At 31.8% G+C, this 19,472-nt stretch overlaps 1 protein-coding gene across 40 annotated transcripts in view; it reads left to right on the plus strand.

Moving 5' to 3' along the window:
- The window catches only part of LOC145248812 (rho guanine nucleotide exchange factor 11-like), a 609,361-nt gene that overhangs the window by 315,196 nt on the left and 274,693 nt on the right, over positions 1-19,472 (plus strand). For all 40 annotated transcript variants that reach the window (XM_080110472.1, XM_080110474.1, XM_080110473.1 and 37 more), the window contains one exon: positions 18,542-18,657. In XM_080110472.1, coding sequence (XP_079966598.1) covers positions 18,542-18,657 — 116 coding nt within the window. The remainder of the gene's footprint in view (positions 1-18,541; positions 18,658-19,472) is intronic.

Raw genomic sequence — 19,472 nt, forward strand, 5'->3', positions numbered from 1 at the left:
TTTACAAGTATTTTAATGTTAGGTGCTCTGACGAACTACAAGCCCTTGTACCTCCTTAACATAAATACCCCGACAAATCCGACAAACAGCAAAATCCCACCCCTACATAGAGATACCTAGATGCCAGAAAGCCTTCTGCTCTTCTCTTTTCTGCTCTGTTTCTTCCTTTGGACTGCTAGACTTTGGAATTCCCTTCCAGGTTCCTGCTTCCCTAACTGCACTGACATGCAGAACTTTTTTTTTTTTTTTTTATACATGGTAGTCACCACTTATCAAGGCCCGGAAGCCACTTGGGGATAAGGATTATTGCGTGTACAGTAATCAATGGGATAGTATTGTAGTAATTGTTAGTATTGGAGCTTTGATAAAGTGTCTTACTTAAGGGGGCGGTTCATCAAGAATTTGTTTATGTTGGACTTGAAGACGTCCAAGTTGTAGTCAGGTGGGAAACAGGCGAACGGAAGAGAGTTCCACAGACATGCACTTTTAAGAAAAAAGCTTTGTTCGTGGAATTTATGTTTTGATTTTGGCACAGATAAAGAGTGGGGAAAATTATTGACAGTGCTTTCAGCAAGACTGGTGTTTATCGTGAAAGATTGGTGAGGGGGGAACCAGAGATTGGAGCTCAGACGAGCACTTGCCATGGAAGTAACAATGAAACAAAGGCTTGCAACGTCTCTGCTGTGGGAGAGAGGTTGCAGGGAAGAAAAAAGAGCATAAGCCACTAAGCCACAAAGTCTATTTTGTACTCTGTCAAGGCAGTTTAATGTAAACAGACATTTTGCTACTCAACTCCCTCCATAGCATCCCTGCAATTTATGTCCCAGATAGTAGCCCTTTACATCAAAGTGGCCCTGTGCTTTGTTTGGGGTGAAAATGCAAAAAAAAAAAAAAAGTTAAACAAACTTCATGTCTAACGATACTGCAGCAAAAAACAGAAGATAATTAGTGGTAAAGTTGCACCTTTTTTTTTTTTTTTTTTTTTTTTTTTCCTGGAAATTTAATATTTCATGATCAAATTCTATTTTGAGATGAGAACACATTTAGTTGGAGGACCATGTTCTGACTTTTACTCACCTACATTTTTTTTCTTCTCTCTTTTGTAAGACAGATTTTCTTCTTACCAATAAAATTGTTACTACCAATTTTCTTTGAGCCAGTCACATGAACAGTAAGCAGACCAAATAGTCTGTCATTTGCATTTCTGTTTGTAATTTAAAGGATGCCTTTTCTCGTTGCAATTAACAAAAAGGTAAAAGTTAAGGAAGCTAAAGTATTGTCATTCCTCAAGTTTAATATAAATAAATATAACATTATATATATATATATAATTATTTTTTTACTATAATAATTAAATACCTACAGACCCTAGTGTTTCATCCTTTCTGAAATCTTCAGTGTAGGGTGTCACGATTAACACCAGTCGAACGATTCGAACCCTGCATCAGGAGACATCGCTGGCTCGATTAGCGAAGACCATATCAATTCTGCTACCATTAACCGCGTGAAAATAACGTTGAATTTAAACATTTTAATTTTAAATGTTCATTTACGTCAGACAGTGATCTAATCGTTATACGATGATCTATGCACACACACATATATATATATATATATATATATATATGTGTGTCAAAGAATGAGTTCATGTAGAAACGTTGTTTTAATTTGAATAAAATAATTAAACAACGTTTCTATATGAACTCTCATTCTTTGACGTTATTCTCACGTTGCACACGCACAGTTCAAACATTTCAAAAATACAACTACTAGAAACAACGACGGCTCTTTACAGACTTCTTTCTCCAAATTTAGAACATGGCAAGGAAGAAGAAGAAAAAAAAGAAACATACTGAAGATGGAGTCTACCTCTGAAATATATTTGTGATAAATTTCAAACAAGTAAAATATTTGTTTATTTTCCTTATATTACGTTGTATTTGGCTTTTAAGCACACTTGATGCGTATTTTATATATATATATATATATATATATACTAGCAAAAGTACCCGTCGTTGACTGGGTTCAAAAACAGCCTACAGAAAATGAGATCTGATTTCTGAAAGTATGATAGGTTATGAAAAGGAAGGGGTGTAAAGAGATAACTTCGAATTTGGGGCTATCAAAACCAAAGCAAAATATGATGAAAGTAAAAATAAAATAGATAAACCCCATAATTTATTATACCATACCTGTTCACACTGAAACACTTATCACAATATTCTGTGGATCTATATTGAAAAAAAAACCTTGTTAAACTTTATGACATATTTCCATTCTATGGAGGTAAGGCGCGAACGAACACCCCATGATTTTATTATACCATATTTCTTCAAACTGAAACATGATTATCAAAGTATACTTACGCGGATAGATATGAAAAGTCTTAAAGTTTGTGCCTATTTCCATTCTATGGAGGCCATGCGCGAACGCAGACCCCGCAATTTTATTATATCATCTCTATTTAAGTTAAAATATACTTATAAAAGTATTCTTATGTACATTTCAGGAAGATAAATATTCAACATTTGTCGCTCGCCGCATGTGGGTTAGTCTTTTTCCTATAACATCTTGGGGGGGGAGCGTTCAGCAGTAAATGAAATCCCGCAGTCAAACTTGACCTCATTAACTCATTAAAACGGGCACCTGCTAAATTCAAGTTATTAAATAAATTCAAACGTGTTTCCGTTAGCATGTCGCGGTGGGGCAATTGTTAACGTCGCACTATTTTTTTCACACTTTAATTTACAACTTTGCCTCAAGGATTCGGGTTCGATCCTCATATTTACTTTTTTTTTTTTTACCCCCCCCCCCCCACCCGGAGTTTCCACACACACCTCCAAACACCCGGGCAACACCGGGTACCTCTCGCTAGTAATAAATATTTATTGATTTTAAACTACCAGTAAAAATGAAATTGATAAATTATTCTCAACAAATATATTTTGAAATTTGAGAAAATATCTATACATTTAACTTGTCTTTTTACGGTAATCGTGACAAAATAACAACTCTATAGTTAAATATTTGAAGATTTATAAGGAATTGGAGTTAGGAATTTTGTACGGAATTAGTCATTGTATCGGAATCTGGAGTAATATTGGAATCGTCCCATCACTAATATATATATATATACACACACAGTAATCTACAAACACGTTTTAAGGTACCAGCTCTCGTCAACATAGCTTAATTATTTCAGGATTCAAACCTCAGACCATTTGTACTATGGTCAAGTGCGTTAAGCCATGAGGTGCTAGATGACTTTGTGTTATTTTTATTGCTTTTAAACTTATGTCGATTTTTATTTTTATAACGGTAATACGGTTAGTAGTGTCTCCAACCTTGGAGACTTAGAAATATGTAAAAATAGTCTCTTAGGCAACTAAGTTGTTCAAAATCCACACAGGTTTGTTTATTCTGATGAAGGCTTTGTGTAGAATCAACACTGTTTGGAACCACTGCGAACCTCGGTGCAAATGATTTTTTTTTCCTTAAGCAGCACTAATCCAAGGTAGGTTTAACTGCCTTCTTCCAAAGGAGGAAGTTTCATAGGATTATGAAATTCATAGTTGCAAGGCCCACTCAGCTACTTCAAATGAATATATCCACTTTGCAGGACGCGTTTTCGTCTTCTTTTTTTTTTTGTAAAGAAACATTTATATAAAATAGCCAGTGCTTGTTCGGATTAGTGATGTTTTAAATCAACGCATTTTAGGTGAAAACATTACGTACTTACGTGTCATGTCAAAATTAATATAAATTCTCAAAAATTACAAAAAATGAACCACTAGATGATGTGCTAGATGTATTAACAAAAATCCTCAGCAATTATGTTCTGACATTTTGCTTTTTAATCTTGCGTCAAATCAGATATGAATAAAAAAAATGTTTTGATCTTCTGAATGTGACATCAGCAAACATCACATTCCAATTGTTCAGGTCTTGTGTGTCACGACATGCAGAAGCTTGCTGTTGCTCAGCAATTTTTCTGGATTACTAATTGCTTCTTTACCATTGTAAAATAAATCAAACAAACAAAAAATAAATTCTCAAAGATTATTTTTCTTTTTTTCTTTTTCTCTCTTTTTTCTTTTCCTTTTCCTTTTTTTTTCTTTTCCTTTTTTCTTTTCCTTTTTCTTTTTCCTTTTTCTTTTTCCTTTTTCTTTTTTCTTTTTCTTTTTTTCCTTTTCCTTTTTTCTTTTTCTTTTTTCATTTTTTCTTTTTTCATTTTTTCTTTTTTTCATTTTTTTCTTTTTTCTTTTTTCTTTTGTTTTATTTTTTGTAATCTGAACCAGTTGTATTAATAAGCAACTAATTGCTAAAATGGTTGAATAAAGTCGACTGCGAAGAAATTGACGTATTCTACAAAAAAATAAATTTTTAAGACTCGTATTACACATTGCATAATTCACATTATTTCTCTCCATGCAACGCATATCCTTAGCTCTCACTGATCGTGTTTCACTCCATACATCATGACATTGCATACACATGCCTGATAGACACTTCTTTTGGTTGACAATGTTAACGCTATGCTGGTTAGTAATGAAAGAAATTTCCTGAATTACTTCATTCACTGTTAATCTTGGCAATCACATTAGCATCAGCTTCTCTCTATACTTCAATCGCATCACATATTCACGTATTCAAAATCCGGGTAGATCAATTTTTTGATGACTTTAAATTTAAATTTTGCTATTTTGCAAATTATTTGCATGGTATTGACATTTTTAGGGTAATCACAATAAAATCAAAAACTCATTAACACAGCTTACAATCACTATCATTATTATATAAAAGTCAATGTTTGTGTGTATGTTATAGAAATCGATATGTTAACGGACTCTGAATAAGTTTGTCAGAATCTAAAAACCTTCTTTCAATCCCATCTAGGATAACTCAGGGAAGTTATTAGTTGGATCCATTTTATATATATATATATATATATATATATATATATATATATAATACCAAACATTCGTTTATTATGGACTATTTAAAAATAGACAAAGTAGCTTTGTTTGAGTTTTGGTCTCTATTATTTCACTGTTACAAAACTTTTTGAATGCCAATATGATTAATTTCATGTTTTTAGTTCCTTCAATGCATTAATCTGCAACATTTATTGTATATTTTGCAACCTTCTTTCCGCTGATGAGAAAAATTGCATTTTTTGAAACTCCACGGAATAAGGTTTTTCAAGTGTATTTGTCGTATAATTAAAATTTTGTACACCTTCCTTGCATGTTTGTAAGCTTTTTGGAAAATTTGAATAAATTTTCAATAAGATTTTTCTATTTATGTATATATTATTCCAAATGACTTGTATAAGTGTAAAAAAAAAATTAAATACAGAAAAAAAAGTTTTTTATCTAGAAGATCGTAACAAACATTAATACCTTTCAATTGCGAATGCTACTGTTGGTGCATAAAGAGCCATTCTGTGCTCCCCAGCAGAAATAGCGAGATTAGTGATTTGCTGTGTGACCTTTTTTATCGTTCGCTACTAAACACTCGTGTACCTCCTTGGGCTTTTACATATTTTCTTTGTAAGAATATATTTCCACTTTGTCCACCCTGGGGTCAGCCATTGTTTTCAGTTTTGTTTGTATTTATTCCCATAGGTGTCCCTTAAAGGTAATCGCCAACTTTGATCAAAGAACACATAAACAAACAAACCATAAAAAAAAACATAAAAAATCGTCCTTTTGTTTGTTTTTTTTTGTTTTGTTTTTTTTTAATTTTCGAAGATTTTTGGATGTGGATTTGTCTCCATCATATTTTAGTTTAAAATATAAATTTCATTGGTGTGTAACGTTTCTTTGAAATGACATTTTTAGATGTGGTTTTTGTCTCTGTTATATTTTAGTTTAAAATATAAATTTCATTGGTGTGTAACGTTTCTTTGAAATGATATTTTTAGATGTGGTTTTTGTCTCTGTTATATTTTAGTTTAAAATATAAATTTCATTGGTGTGTAACGTTTCTTTGAAATGACATTTTTAGATGTGGTTTTTGTCTCTGTTATATTTTAGTTTAAAATATAAATTTCATTGGTGTGTAACGTTTCTTTGAAATGACATTTTTAGATGTGGTTTTTGTCTCTGTTATATTTTAGTTTAAAATATAAATTTCATTGGTGTGTAACGTTTCTTTGAAATGATATTTTTAGATGTGGTTTTTGTCTGTTATATTTTAGTTTAAAATATAAATTTCATTGGTGTGTAACGTTTCTTTGAAATGATATTTTTAGATGTGGTTTTTGTCTGTTATATTTTAGTTTAAAATATAAATTTCATTGGTGTGTAACGTTTCTTTGAAATGACATTTTTAGATGTGGGTTTTGTCTCTGTCATATTTTAGTTTAAAATATAAATTTCATTGGTGTGTAACGTTTCTTTGAAATGACATTTTTAGATGTGGTTTTTGTCTCTGTTATATTTTAGTTTAAAATATAAATTTCATTGGTGTGTAACGTTTCTTTGAAATGACATTTTTAGATGTGGTTTTTGTCTCTGTTATATTTTAGTTTAAAATATAAATTTCATTGGTGTGTAACGTTTCTTTGAAATGATATTTTTAGATGTGGTTTTTGTCTGTTATATTTTAGTTTAAAATATAAATTTCATTGGTGTGTAACGTTTCTTTGAAATGACATTTTTAGATGTGGTTTTTGTCTCTGTTATATTTTAGTTTAAAATATAAATTTCATTGGTGTGTAACGTTTCTTTGAAATGACATTTTTAGATGTGGTTTTTGTCTCTGTTATATTTTAGTTTAAAATATAAATTTTATTGGTGCGTAACGTTTTTGATTTCATTTTAGGTAGTGCAGGTTTGGGTTAATTATTTTGTTAACTATATTCAGTTGGGATTGAACTCTAAACGTTTGGATAGAATTCATTCTGAGATATTTTTTAATTAAAGCTTTTTTTGCTAGTTTTTGTTCTACATTTAAGAATTGTGCACTAAAGAAGTTAACCAGTTTGTGTGCAAGAAGTGTAAAGCAATGGAGGCTGATGAAAACTCGGAAGTGAAGAAAGTATAATTGAATGGCAAGGCTATTGAAGTCGTTCAGAATTTTTTTTTTTTTTTTCACATGTTGGTGATGCGATTGAAGTATAGAGAGAAGCTGATGCTAATGTGATTGCAAAGATTAACAGTGAATGAAGTAATTTAGGAAATTTCTTTCATTACTAACCAGCATAGCGTTAACATTGTCAACCAAAAGAAGTGTCTATCAGGTATGTGTATGCAATGTGATGATGTATGGAGTGAAACACGATCAGTGAGAGCTGAGGATATGCGTTGCATGGAGAAAATAATGTGAGTTATGCAATGTGTAATACGAGTCTTAAAGCAGACTTAGATTTGGCAACCATAGAAAAATATTATATCTAAGCTGTATAGGGAGATGTGTGTAGACTTAAGTGGTATGGTCGCGGTGAAAGAATTGGATGAATTTTTGGTTAGTTAGATGTATAGCAGTTAAAATAGCGGGGTCAGTCCACAGGTGAATGCCAAGGAAAACATGGGAGGAAGTGAGATAGATGAACATAAGAGAAAGTGGGATAAATGAAGTTGTGGGTGTTCAAAACCGGTTTCGAAACCTAGTAAACCTTTTCTCTTCCCAACAACTTTTTCCCCCACAGAAGAGACGTTGTGAGCCTGTCTCTGTTCTATCATTATTTTCATCGCAAGTGCTCGTCTGAGCCCTAATCTATGGTCTCCCCCTTGCCAAGCTTTCACAAAAAAATATTCGACTAGCTACAACCACTATCGACAATTTTCCCTACTCTCTAACTGTGCCTAAATCTAAACGCAGATTCCATGAACAAAGCTTCTTAGAACTGCCCGCAAGTGAAACACTGTTCTACTGGCACTCTTCCCAGTTGAATACAATATGTTACCTTCAAGTCTAATGCAAACGAGTTCTTGTTAAACTGTTCCCTTAAATAATTCAAATTCTACCCAGTCTACACAATTAATGATTACTATACTCTCACCTTACATTCATTAACTCTTATCCTCGAGTGGCCTTTGGGCCTTGATAGGTGGTGACTCCCTTGTATAAAAAAGGGTTAATTTGGAAGTCAGTTTCTAAAAGCCATTCAATATATGACAGCATGCACAACTGACGTTAAACCAAAATATGATGATGATGATCCTAAGTTGATTTTTAAATTTCATCTGGAAATGTTAAACTGACCTCTTCTCCCCCCCCCACCTCCCACACACACACACACACACACACACACACACACACGTGCACACAGCAATTCTAGATTTTTCTATTAGGCACATTGCTATCGGTTATGGTGTGTCCACCATACGGATAATAATGAAGTCTTTCACTTATTATAAAAACCAAGAGTATATGTCTCTTGACGTAAGCATACAAATGCTAGAGTCTCCGATTCAAGACAGTCTGATCAACGTATACTCGGATTGTTTGTATTGTTTTGATTGGATAATTATTTTCATCTTGTGTGTTATTAGCATAACGTTTCGATTGATGAACCCTCTGACCATCAGAGAAAACTCAAGGAAGCAACACATATGGTGGCTAGCAACGATCACCTAAGTCGTCCAAGTATTCAATTTAACCACATTTGGAATCCATTAATTACAAATTTATGAGGAAAATAAGAAAAAAACAAACATAATTAAAAAGAAATAGTTTTTTTTTTTAATTTTTTAATTTTTTAAATTTTTTAACCCTTCTACAAAATACGTCCAACCCAAGGAAGATAATCCCCCATTAAAACTTTTTTCTTTGTGTTGTCTCCCTGGCACTGTTTTCTAGAAAAAACGAAAACACACGTAAGCTGTCTATCCACGGTTTCATAAAATCATTTTTTCACTAATAGTGACAATTAGTATAAGGATTCAGTTAAAATTGAATCATAAGAAAGTCTTTAAAAATATCTTGGTGACCCCTGAAAATTGACTTTTTTTTTCTTAATTTACAGACACACCTTCAAACCCAAAGTGCAATTTCTTGCAATACAGAGCTAACCCTTTTTCCTTAGTTGAAAAAAAAAAAAAGTAAACATGGAGTTTACACCTGATAAAAGGTTGGAGGGTTCATCGATCAAAACAGGGTGTCCACAAAGTCTGGCTGCATAATGTAGCCAGACTTTGTGGACACCCTGTGTGCATATATATATATATATATATATATATATATATATGATAATGCTGATGATCCTAAGTTAATTTTTAAATTTCATCTGGAAATGTTAAACTGAGCCCCCCCCCCCAAAAAAAAACACACACGTGCACACAACAATCCTAGGCACATTACTATCTGTTGTGATGTGTCCACTCTACCGATAATAATGTACTCTTCCACTTATAAAGACTGAAAGTACATGTCTCTCAACATTAGCATACAAGTTATGCTAGAGTCTCCGACTCGAGGCAGTCTGACATATACTCAGATTATTTGTATTGTTCAATTATCACTTTATTAGAAGAGGATTTAATTTAATCTTTTGATAAAGTTAAAAAAAAAATTGTTCTCTCATAAATTTAGTTCTCTTAAAACTTCTACTTGCCATACTTGAGAGTTAAGTTTGATGCCAAAGTTGTGGTTATAAATTATTTATTAACTACTAAAACACAAAAATACAAACAAACTTGTAAAGTATTTCGTTGTGTGGGATGTTTAGTTTCAGAGTAATGTCGTCTGCGTTGTTGATCATTGTTGAAATTTAAAAGTCTCTTCCAGTTGTAATCTTGCTAGAAAGACAACTTGATTTACAATTAAATTGGGTTATTTGTATTGTTCAGATTACTAGACTCCTCTTATTACATTCATAAAGTTTTGGCCGATGCAACCTCCTTCCTTTTTTTCAAGGGATGAGAGCAGTCTACTCCTTTGTATTAGGTACTAGTGATGGGCGATTCCGATACTGTTACTGATAGCGGTTATTTTTTAATCTCTATCTCTATATATACATATAAGATTATATATATAAATGTATGAAAATATATTTATGGCAAGTAAACTAGATAGAAGCGTCTGCTTTTCTTTCCCAGATGCAATCGTCAGGATGTTTTGTTACTCAACAACTACATAATAAAAATCAATGTACTTAGCCTGAGGATTCCCTGATAGGATGAAACATGGACACCACTGTGTAGCTTTATTGCCATAAATATATTTTCATTCTTTATCACACACACACACACATGTATAAGCATTACATTAAAATATCTATACAATAAAAAATGTATACATTTATATTATTTTTTTAATTTTATACATTTTTTTTTTAAATATATTTCTTATATATTTTTAATAACTAATACTTATAGAGATGGTACGAGTAAGTAAGAATGTAAATATATAAAAATAAAACGAATAACAAAGAAGGGTGGGGTGATAAGTAGTAAAATGGATTAAACAAAACACTATATAAAAACAGTAGTTTGTAAGTAATACACGCATTAACTTGTGGAGAAAGGAACAGATGACACGAGTAAGAAATACTTTTTAAATGACATGAATTGGTAAGCCTAATTTATCTGGAGGCAAAAAAACTAAACCCAGTCTAAAAATATTTTTGTTAATGTGCTTTGAGAGAGGTGGCGTTTGATCAACACTGCTGGGGACCCATGATTTAAGATACTGTTTTGTTTTTCAATCCCCCGAAACAGTTTTTCATGGTAAACAACTGATGATCCCTTTAGAAACAGTGGTACTACTGTTAGTTCATGTATGTAAAATAATTCAGCAATGCAGGAAATTAATTGACTTATTGACAAAATAATTTTTCACCCAATGACATTTAAAAAAAAAAAAAAAAAAATTTTAATGTAGCGTCGTTAAAGGTTTTAAAGAAACTTCCAAGATATATATATATATATATATATATATATATATATATATATATATATATATTTCCCCCAAACCTCTGGCCTTGAGGGAGAGGAGACTAAAACTAGCTGCTATGGTTTCAAATGATCTGAAATAACAGCAAGGGGAGACTTGATTCCAAATATTTCTCATATGTTATGTCACCTCATTTGGTGATTTTTTTAATGAATATCTCCAGTATCAAATAATCCTTATACACTGAAATTCACTTTATGTATGAAAACTAAAGAGGGGAGATATAACATATGAGAAATATTTGGAATCATGTCTCCTCTTGCTGTTATTTCAGATCATTTGAAACCATAGCAGCAAGTTTTAGTCTCCCCTCCATTAATGCCAGAGGTTTTGAGGGAAAAAATATGTCTATATATATAGGCCAGAGGTTTTGGGAAAATATCAGATATTTTGTAATTCATATGCAAAACTAGGAAAACAAATAACTATGATTGAAACATTTTATGGCTGTAAAAAAGTGCCAAAAATAGGCTCTGGATAATGGATGATTTTCTTTAATGTGCGACCTTAAAGGCAAATGTCACATAGCCCACTACAACAAGCCTTCATTTGTTAAATTCTGATCAATAGTCGCTGAGATTTAGAACTTATACCACCTTTTTTTGGCAATTTTATATCTGTGTGTGTGTATATATATATATATATATATATATATATATATATATATATATATATATTTTTTTTTTTTTTTCTTTACGTCACTCCTAGCCAAATTGAATATTAAAATGCTCATATCTTTGCTTCTATGGGACAAAACTACATTTAAGATTATAATATTATTGTCTGGTTAAAATTTTATGACAATTGATACAAAAGTATGTATATTTTTAAACCAATAAAATATGACCAAATTTGTGTACATATGTAGTGTCATGGCAAGCCACCTTTAGTTTTGCTGTTTTGGGATGAATTTTGCCAAGGGCTTTTTTTTTTTTTTTCTTTTTTTTTTGCTTGATTGTCTCCCCTGTGGCCTTGCCAGACCACTAATATGGATACATCTATACTGGTAGTCATATTGAAATATCTTTGGTTCTATTCGTCGAAACTACGTTTGCAGATTTTTTAAAGGATTATAATACTATTCCATGGTTAAAATTTTATGACAATTAGTGAAAAATAACCTATATTTTCAAACCAATAACATATACCCAAATTTTCATACATTTATAATATACATCTCACCTGTCCGTTTAAGTGCATGTATGACTATATGTATGCCTCGCAAAAACTTTCAACAGAGGTGACGGATTTTTGCCAGATCGTTATGATTTTGAAGCTCAACCCTTCGGACAACAAATATAAAAAAAATTGGCCAAAAACATTAATTCCTTCACTTCCAGGCTAGTTTGTATATATAGTGTCTTACAGGCCAGCTTCAGTTTTGCTGCTTCAGTTGTCTCCCCTGTGGCCTTGCGAGGCCATTAATCTATATAATTATAAAACTCAAATTACCTTGTAACGAGTGATGTAACGCAGTTTCCGGTTTGCGACATCCGGTTGCACATGCGCGCATAAACCTTAACCAATAACAACATAAACAAATAAACACAAATCGCTTCTTTTGCAGATTTTGACCTGCGCACTGAAATATTAACAGTATTTTGACATTATTATTTAACATGCAACTATTTTTTTATTACAACTGTACTGTCGCTATTTTCTTACAACTAATCAACTTTAACTCGTTGACAAACATAAGAACAATTGTAGTAAAGCCAAGACTACTACTACTCTCTATCCGTCCGTTTTCCTTCCTTCCTTTCTTTCTTCCTTTTATTTTTTATTTACATTTCTAGATACAAAATAGTTGTGTAAGAACGGTGAATTTGTTGACACATTTACTAATCTGTTTCAATATTAGTTTTATTTTATTTATTTAGGTTTTATTTTTTTGCTTCAGGTTTTATTAATTTTTTTTTTTTTAGATTTTAAGTTTCTATAACTTGGTTGAAGGATTCCAATATGGGTTTTTCATTCTTATATTTCTCATTGGTAGGTTCATGCGCGTTTTTGCTGCTAAATGACTTTCGTCGGCATTTGATTCGTAGGAAGATCATATTTAATTTTCGATTTTTGAGCGATTATTCGGAAAAATAGGTAACTTTACACGAATAGGGAGGATTTTTATTTTCATGTTTAAGTGATCCGTCTATGATTTTTCATTTTAATATACTTTCATAGAAATGTTTCTGTTATGCCAAAAAAAAACTATTTTCTTTACATCACAAGTGTCACGCTCATACATGAATTCCATAGCTAATATAACATACTGACCCAATGGGTCACGGGTAGTCTAGTATATATTATAGATTTTAGTTTTACTGGTTTAAAATCAAATGTTTATCGATCCATCATAAGAATCAATAATGGAGATTTTTTTTTAATAAAAAAAATAAAAGAATTATTTTTAGCATCATAAAATAGGCACTTTTTTTTCACGTGTGGATTATGAAGGGTTATTTTTTTATTTTTTCCCGTGGTCCCAGGCTTTACCTCTTCCTTGAGGTGATAGGGGTAATGTAGTATATTTTCATTCATCCTGAGACATTCCTTTCAGACATTGTCTCCTCTTTTGGATTGCAGTATAATAAATATATGTTCCTCGTGATATCATACTCCCAGAATTATCTTCTCCTTTTTGGTAGGCTGAGTGGGTGAGAGATAGTTTACTATCTATTCTGTTGATCTCTTAAGCATTATCTTTTCCTGTTTTAGGAAGAAGTGGGGTAGTGTTTGTTCATAATATCATCCTTTGTCATTACCTCCTCCTTTAGGGGTCAGTATATGTTCATTCACTATAAGATCCTGCCAGGTTAGCAAAACCTCTTTGGGTCACATATTTTTGTTAGGAGATAGTTTTGATTTTATTGGATAGTCTAACCCCCCCCCCCCAAAAAAAAATACTCGACTAGTTACAACCGCTATAAACGATTTCCTCCACACTCTAACTGTGCCTAAATCTAAATGCAGATTCCATGAACAAAGCCTCTTTCCCAGAACTGCCCACAAGTGAAACCCTGTTCCACTGGCCCTCTTCCTTGTATCAGAAAAATATCCAGTAAATAAAACGTTTAGTAAATCGTTATTTTTTTGCATTTTTTTGTATTTCCATGCACCAAACATGGATATAAATATCACTAAAACATCTGCTGAGTCATAAGCTTACTTGCCTGGGTGGGTTGCCTTTAGGCTGAGATAAACCGTGTCACACACACACACACACACACACACACACACACACACACACACACACACGCATTACGAAAATTTATAATAAGATTTGTCCAAAATTTTCTGTGTATGTCTATTTAGCAGTTTTGCATGGGGCTGAACTCCAATTTAAATATGTTAAGGCCTTGGGGACTTTTGGGGCTAAATGGGAGGGGGTGCAAATGATGGACTTATTTCTTTGTTGGCATGGTGCAGAACTCAAATTTACATATGTTGAGGCCTAAAACTGCACCGTTTGTACATTTTCACCAGGATTTAGCTAAATGGGGGGGGGCAATGCTGAACTTAGTCATTTTTTCATGCCTCGTTCACTGTGCATTCACTGGAGACCAAGCATGCTTCATTTGTTTTTTTCTAAATATAAAATTTTTCTGGGGTTCTGTTGATTTAAAGAAAAAAATTCCAACTTTATCAGGGTTTAAGAATTTTTTTAACTTTATACTATAGATTCCTATGAAGTACTTTAGAATTTTTAGCAACCTCATGAAATGCTAATATCTTTTCAGCTCAATTGATTTAGACGTGTTGAAATACTTTCTTACTGGATGACTCTGTGAGACTAATTATATACATTTTTTCTTATTCCAACTTCATTAACTGGCGTGATGCCCTATATAAATGGCTAAACGTTTACGAGATCCTACTAGACTACTTTCCCTGTGCTTATTCGGTTTTTTTTTTCTTTTTTCTTGGAATTTGGCTAATCATCTTGAATATAATGTATTTTTATCAGTTTTGTATCAAAACGCCAAATGCTAAAGGTGCCATAAAACATTTTTACAACAATTGAAAAAAAAAAAGAAAAAAATTGGCACTTGAATACATTTAATGTTATTCAGTTATTTGTATTAGTATTACATTATACTCACGTAAATAGAAATAACTAAACGGTTGCTACTTCAAATGATATTTCCAGACGATATATGCTAAAAAAGAATATCTGTTCGAGGATGGGTGAAAAGAATTTGCACCACTCTTATGTCCCGTTATGAAGATTAAAATCAAGACATGACAATACTAAACGTTATCTCAAGAGGTCTTATTCTAATTTTGATTGAAATCCATGAAAAGATTTTTTATTCTAGAAAATGTCTAACATCGTTTTTGATAAAGGAGTCGCCACTTATCAAGGCCAAAGGCCACTCAAGGATAAGATTAACGAGTGTATGGTAGTCTATGAGAAAATATCATAGTTATCGTTAGTAGCGGAAACTTAGTAAATTGGATTATTATGGGGACGGCTCAAGGTATCGGAATCATAAAATTTGTGCCTTCTTTTCCGATGCCAAAAACAATTCTTTTGTCTTTTTTTTTTATTTGATTTTGTTTTGAGTAAAATCTTCCACTGCTGGTAGTAGTGTTAAAATAATGACTATTTATTGATTTTTAAACTACCAGTAAAGCTAAAATCGATAGATCATCCCCCCCCCCACACACACACATAAAAGTTTGGTTGGTTTGGTTGTTTTTGTTTTATGGCATACCAACCCTTTTCCGGTTATTTAATGCCAAATCCAGTGATTTTTTAAGAAAAAAATTTTAATAGAATATATTTGTTTTTGTTTTTTTTTTCAAGTTGGTTTCTATTTAACCCATAATTGGGACCATAACAGATACTACCACTCCAGGTCAGAGTGGACCTGGGAGCAATGGCAATTAAAGGGTGGCTCCACACTCCCCAAAGCCTGCAAGCTGGGGGCCTCACCATCGGATATAGTTTAAGGTCATATCCAGGACGCACATAAAAGTACTTTTGTTTGAGAAAATATCTGCACATTTTACATGAGTTTTTACAGGTATTGGGGGGAAAAAAATAACAACTTTATAGTTAAATTTTAAAAGATTTATAAGGAATCGGAATTGGTAGTTGCATCGGAATAAGGAATTGGTAAAAATATTAGAATCGTCCTATCACTATAATATATACATTCGATGGCTGTTACTAATGTTTGAATATTGGCATTGTCTGGTATTCATTATGTGAAGAGTGAACATGACTTTGTCATTTTGTCAGTGACTTGTAAATTCTGATATAAATATAACAACTCAGCATGCAGGCACCATTGCAAAGGAAACTTAGTTATTCTGGTAGACTCTCCTGTGATGTTTCGAGACCCTCAAACGAAATGTATTCTTATTATTTGGATTTTTTCGACTATTATTCTCATCTTAAGTGTTGTCCGCACAATGTTTTGGTTAATATAACACCCGATCTTCTCAGGTGTATCTTGTTGAACTCTAGAATCTGCATGGAATTTCAAATGGAACCGTTTATTTAATCAACAACGGCTGTATGTTCTTGTTCCATCAGTCATAACTGGGTAGAAGTCTTAAGTAATTCATAATTGTACTTTAAGTGTCATCTGCACTGAGGAATGAACTTTCAACCTCTAGAAGAGTGTAACTTGAAGCTGAATTTATCTAAGTACTTTATCCACGATGCCATGCATGTAGAAACACCACTGTGTGTATAAGAAAAGTCAGTCTTTTTTTTGTTAGCAATAGCTTTTTTTCTACAAAATTAATATTTGATTCTCATTTGTTAGTTTGTTAAAATGTCATTAGATTTAATTCCATCCAAAAAATACTTTATCAGAGTCGGAATTATTTTCAAATGCTCTCCATGATGTGTTCGTTGATACTGATTAGAACAAAAAATAATCTCGAAAGAAAGCAACATAGTCTAAAACGGGGGTCTCCTAATTACGGCTCGTGGGTCAGATCCGGCCCGCCAAAGTCTTTAATTCAGCCTGCGGAGCTCTTGTGGAAAATGTAAAAATATTCAGGAAAATTTTTTTAAATATGGAAATGTGTGAAGATAGTGTGGTGGTTTTCTTTTTGTTCATAAAATGATTAAAAGAATGAGGTTTGGGAGAACCAGTTAAAAAAAACAAAAAAAAAAACTAATGAACAAAGCAATATAAAGCATGTCCAGATCATTTATCTTAAAATTTTGTCCCACATAACTCAAAAAAAAAAAAAAAAAAGTCAGCAATATGTCACCCCCTCTTCTGTGTTCAAAAACTTTGGACTTGTGGCCTAAAATAAAAAATAAAAAAAAGCAAAATAAAATAAAATTGCATGTAAATAGAGTACCGGGCACCACTAGGTAGGTATAGCTATCATTATTTTCATGGCAAGTGCTCGACTGAGCTTCATTGTATAGTCTCCTCTGTAAAACGTTCATCGGAAACATTTGCTTAGCTGCACCTACTTTCAGCAATTTCCTTTACTTTCTGTGCCTGAAACTAAACATTAATTTTATGAGCAAAGCTTTTTTTTTTCATAGAACTTTTTGTTTGTGGAACATAATACTGCAGAGCTGCTTCCCAGCTGATGATAACATGGTCAGTCTCCAGTCAATTTCTTGTTGAGCCATCCTCTTAAATAATTAATTTCTATCCAATTCCCACCATCACTGATTATCACAATGTTTTCTCACCTGATACTCATTTACCCTTGAGTGAGAATAATAAGTATTAAAAAAATAATCTTAGTAATAATTATATATATATATATATATATATATATATATATATATATATATATATATATCACTTTTCCAATACGCAAAGCTTTTTTCCTCCAGAAGTGCTCGTCTGTGGAACACAATAATGCAGAACTGCTTCCCAACTGACTATAACATGGTCAGTTTCACCTGACACTCATAATCCTTATCCTTGTGTGAGAGTAATATATGTATTTTGTTCTGCTTTTTGTAAATCATCTGAAATCACACAATCAAAGAAAAGGACGACAGTCTTATAAGGAGGCTTTTACAGCATATCCGGCAATATTAAGTTGTCATATTTGTGGTCTAATCTGCAAATCTAAAAGTGGCCTGACACAACATTCGAGGATTCACAATATTATCATGTGGTCACCTTTAAAAGAAGGAAAGTGTTTGTCACATATGTGTACTTTTGTGGGACTAAACCTGGGTTAAAAAGTCACCTACGTACACACAAACGCACAATGCTTAACTGAAGGGATGGCAAACTTCTGCCAAGAAGTAGCAATCATTATATATATATATATATATATATATATATATATATATATATGATTTGTTGCATCTTTACTTATAACTGTTGTATCACATTTCTATACTGTTAAAGAATAATAATAAAAAAGTTTAACTTTTAAATTTGTTATACAAACTCAACACTTTGAAATTATAATTTGTTTTTAACATTTCTAAACATTTTTATTTTTATTTTACAGAATCAAATAACTCTCCAATATTTTTTTTTTTTTTTAGGCGGGGGGGGGGTATTGGAGATTAAAACACTATTAATTTTAAAATGTGTTGTATTTTTTTTTTTTTTTTTTTTTTTTTTTTAAGACTTCCCTAGTGTTTTGTGCAGATTATTTCATTAAAATTTTTTTTTTTCTTTCTGATTTTCAGCTGGCACCTGCGTTGTCCTCATGTTGCTGGGAAAGTCTTCAGGACAGCTTAAGTCAATGGAGTCCAAAGATAACACCGGCTTGAATAAGAGAGTCACGGCTCCACAGCCTGTTGACGTAAATATATTTTTACTTTATAATATTTGACTTGTGAATTTTTAGATGGTCAGTAGTTTCTTTAGAAATTAGTTTTAAATTGTTTAAAATACATGTTTCATGGAACTCTACACAGAATTTGGATTTTACTTTATTTATAAAAATGTACTAGAATACTCGTCTCGTGATGGACTCTTCCTCTAAATATTTACATTTTTTTTCTTTCTGTTTTTAGCAGTTCTGGTCTGTTTTATTTTGAAATATTAACAGATAGCATTTTTGTTTTTTCAAAGTATATTAAAATGTTTGAATTGTGCATGTGTGTGGGGAAAAAAAAAACATTCAAAAATCATTATTATTATTATTCATATATTAATATACATTGTAAATTTATTAAAAAAAAAAAAACCGAGTTGTGGATTACATCAACATATATATATATATATATATATATATATATATATATATATATATATATATATATATAATATAGAGTGGGAGACGTCCTAGAAGCACCTTTTTGATTATTTACATTTGAAAAAGGTGCTTCTTGGAATTACCCGCGTGCAGGCTGCATGCTAAAGTTTTGGCAAAGGTTGTTCAAACACACCATTTCATTATATAACTGGAAAATAACAAATATGTAAACAGACTTACAAAAAAAACTTTTTTTTTTCTTTTCTTTTTTTTTTCTTTTCTTTTTTTTTCTTTTCTTTTCTTTTTTTTTTCTTTTCTTTTCTTTTTTTTTTCTTTTTTTTTCTTTTCTTTTTTTTCTTTTCTTTTTTTTCTTTTCTTTTTTCTTTTCTTTTTTTTCTTTTTTTTTTCTTTTTTTTCTT

This window comes from Euprymna scolopes, chromosome 27 (genome assembly GCF_053919585.1).
Source record: "Euprymna scolopes isolate OS-2025 chromosome 27, ASM5391958v1, whole genome shotgun sequence".
In the NCBI taxonomy this organism is placed as follows: Eukaryota; Metazoa; Mollusca; class Cephalopoda; order Sepiida; family Sepiolidae; genus Euprymna; species Euprymna scolopes.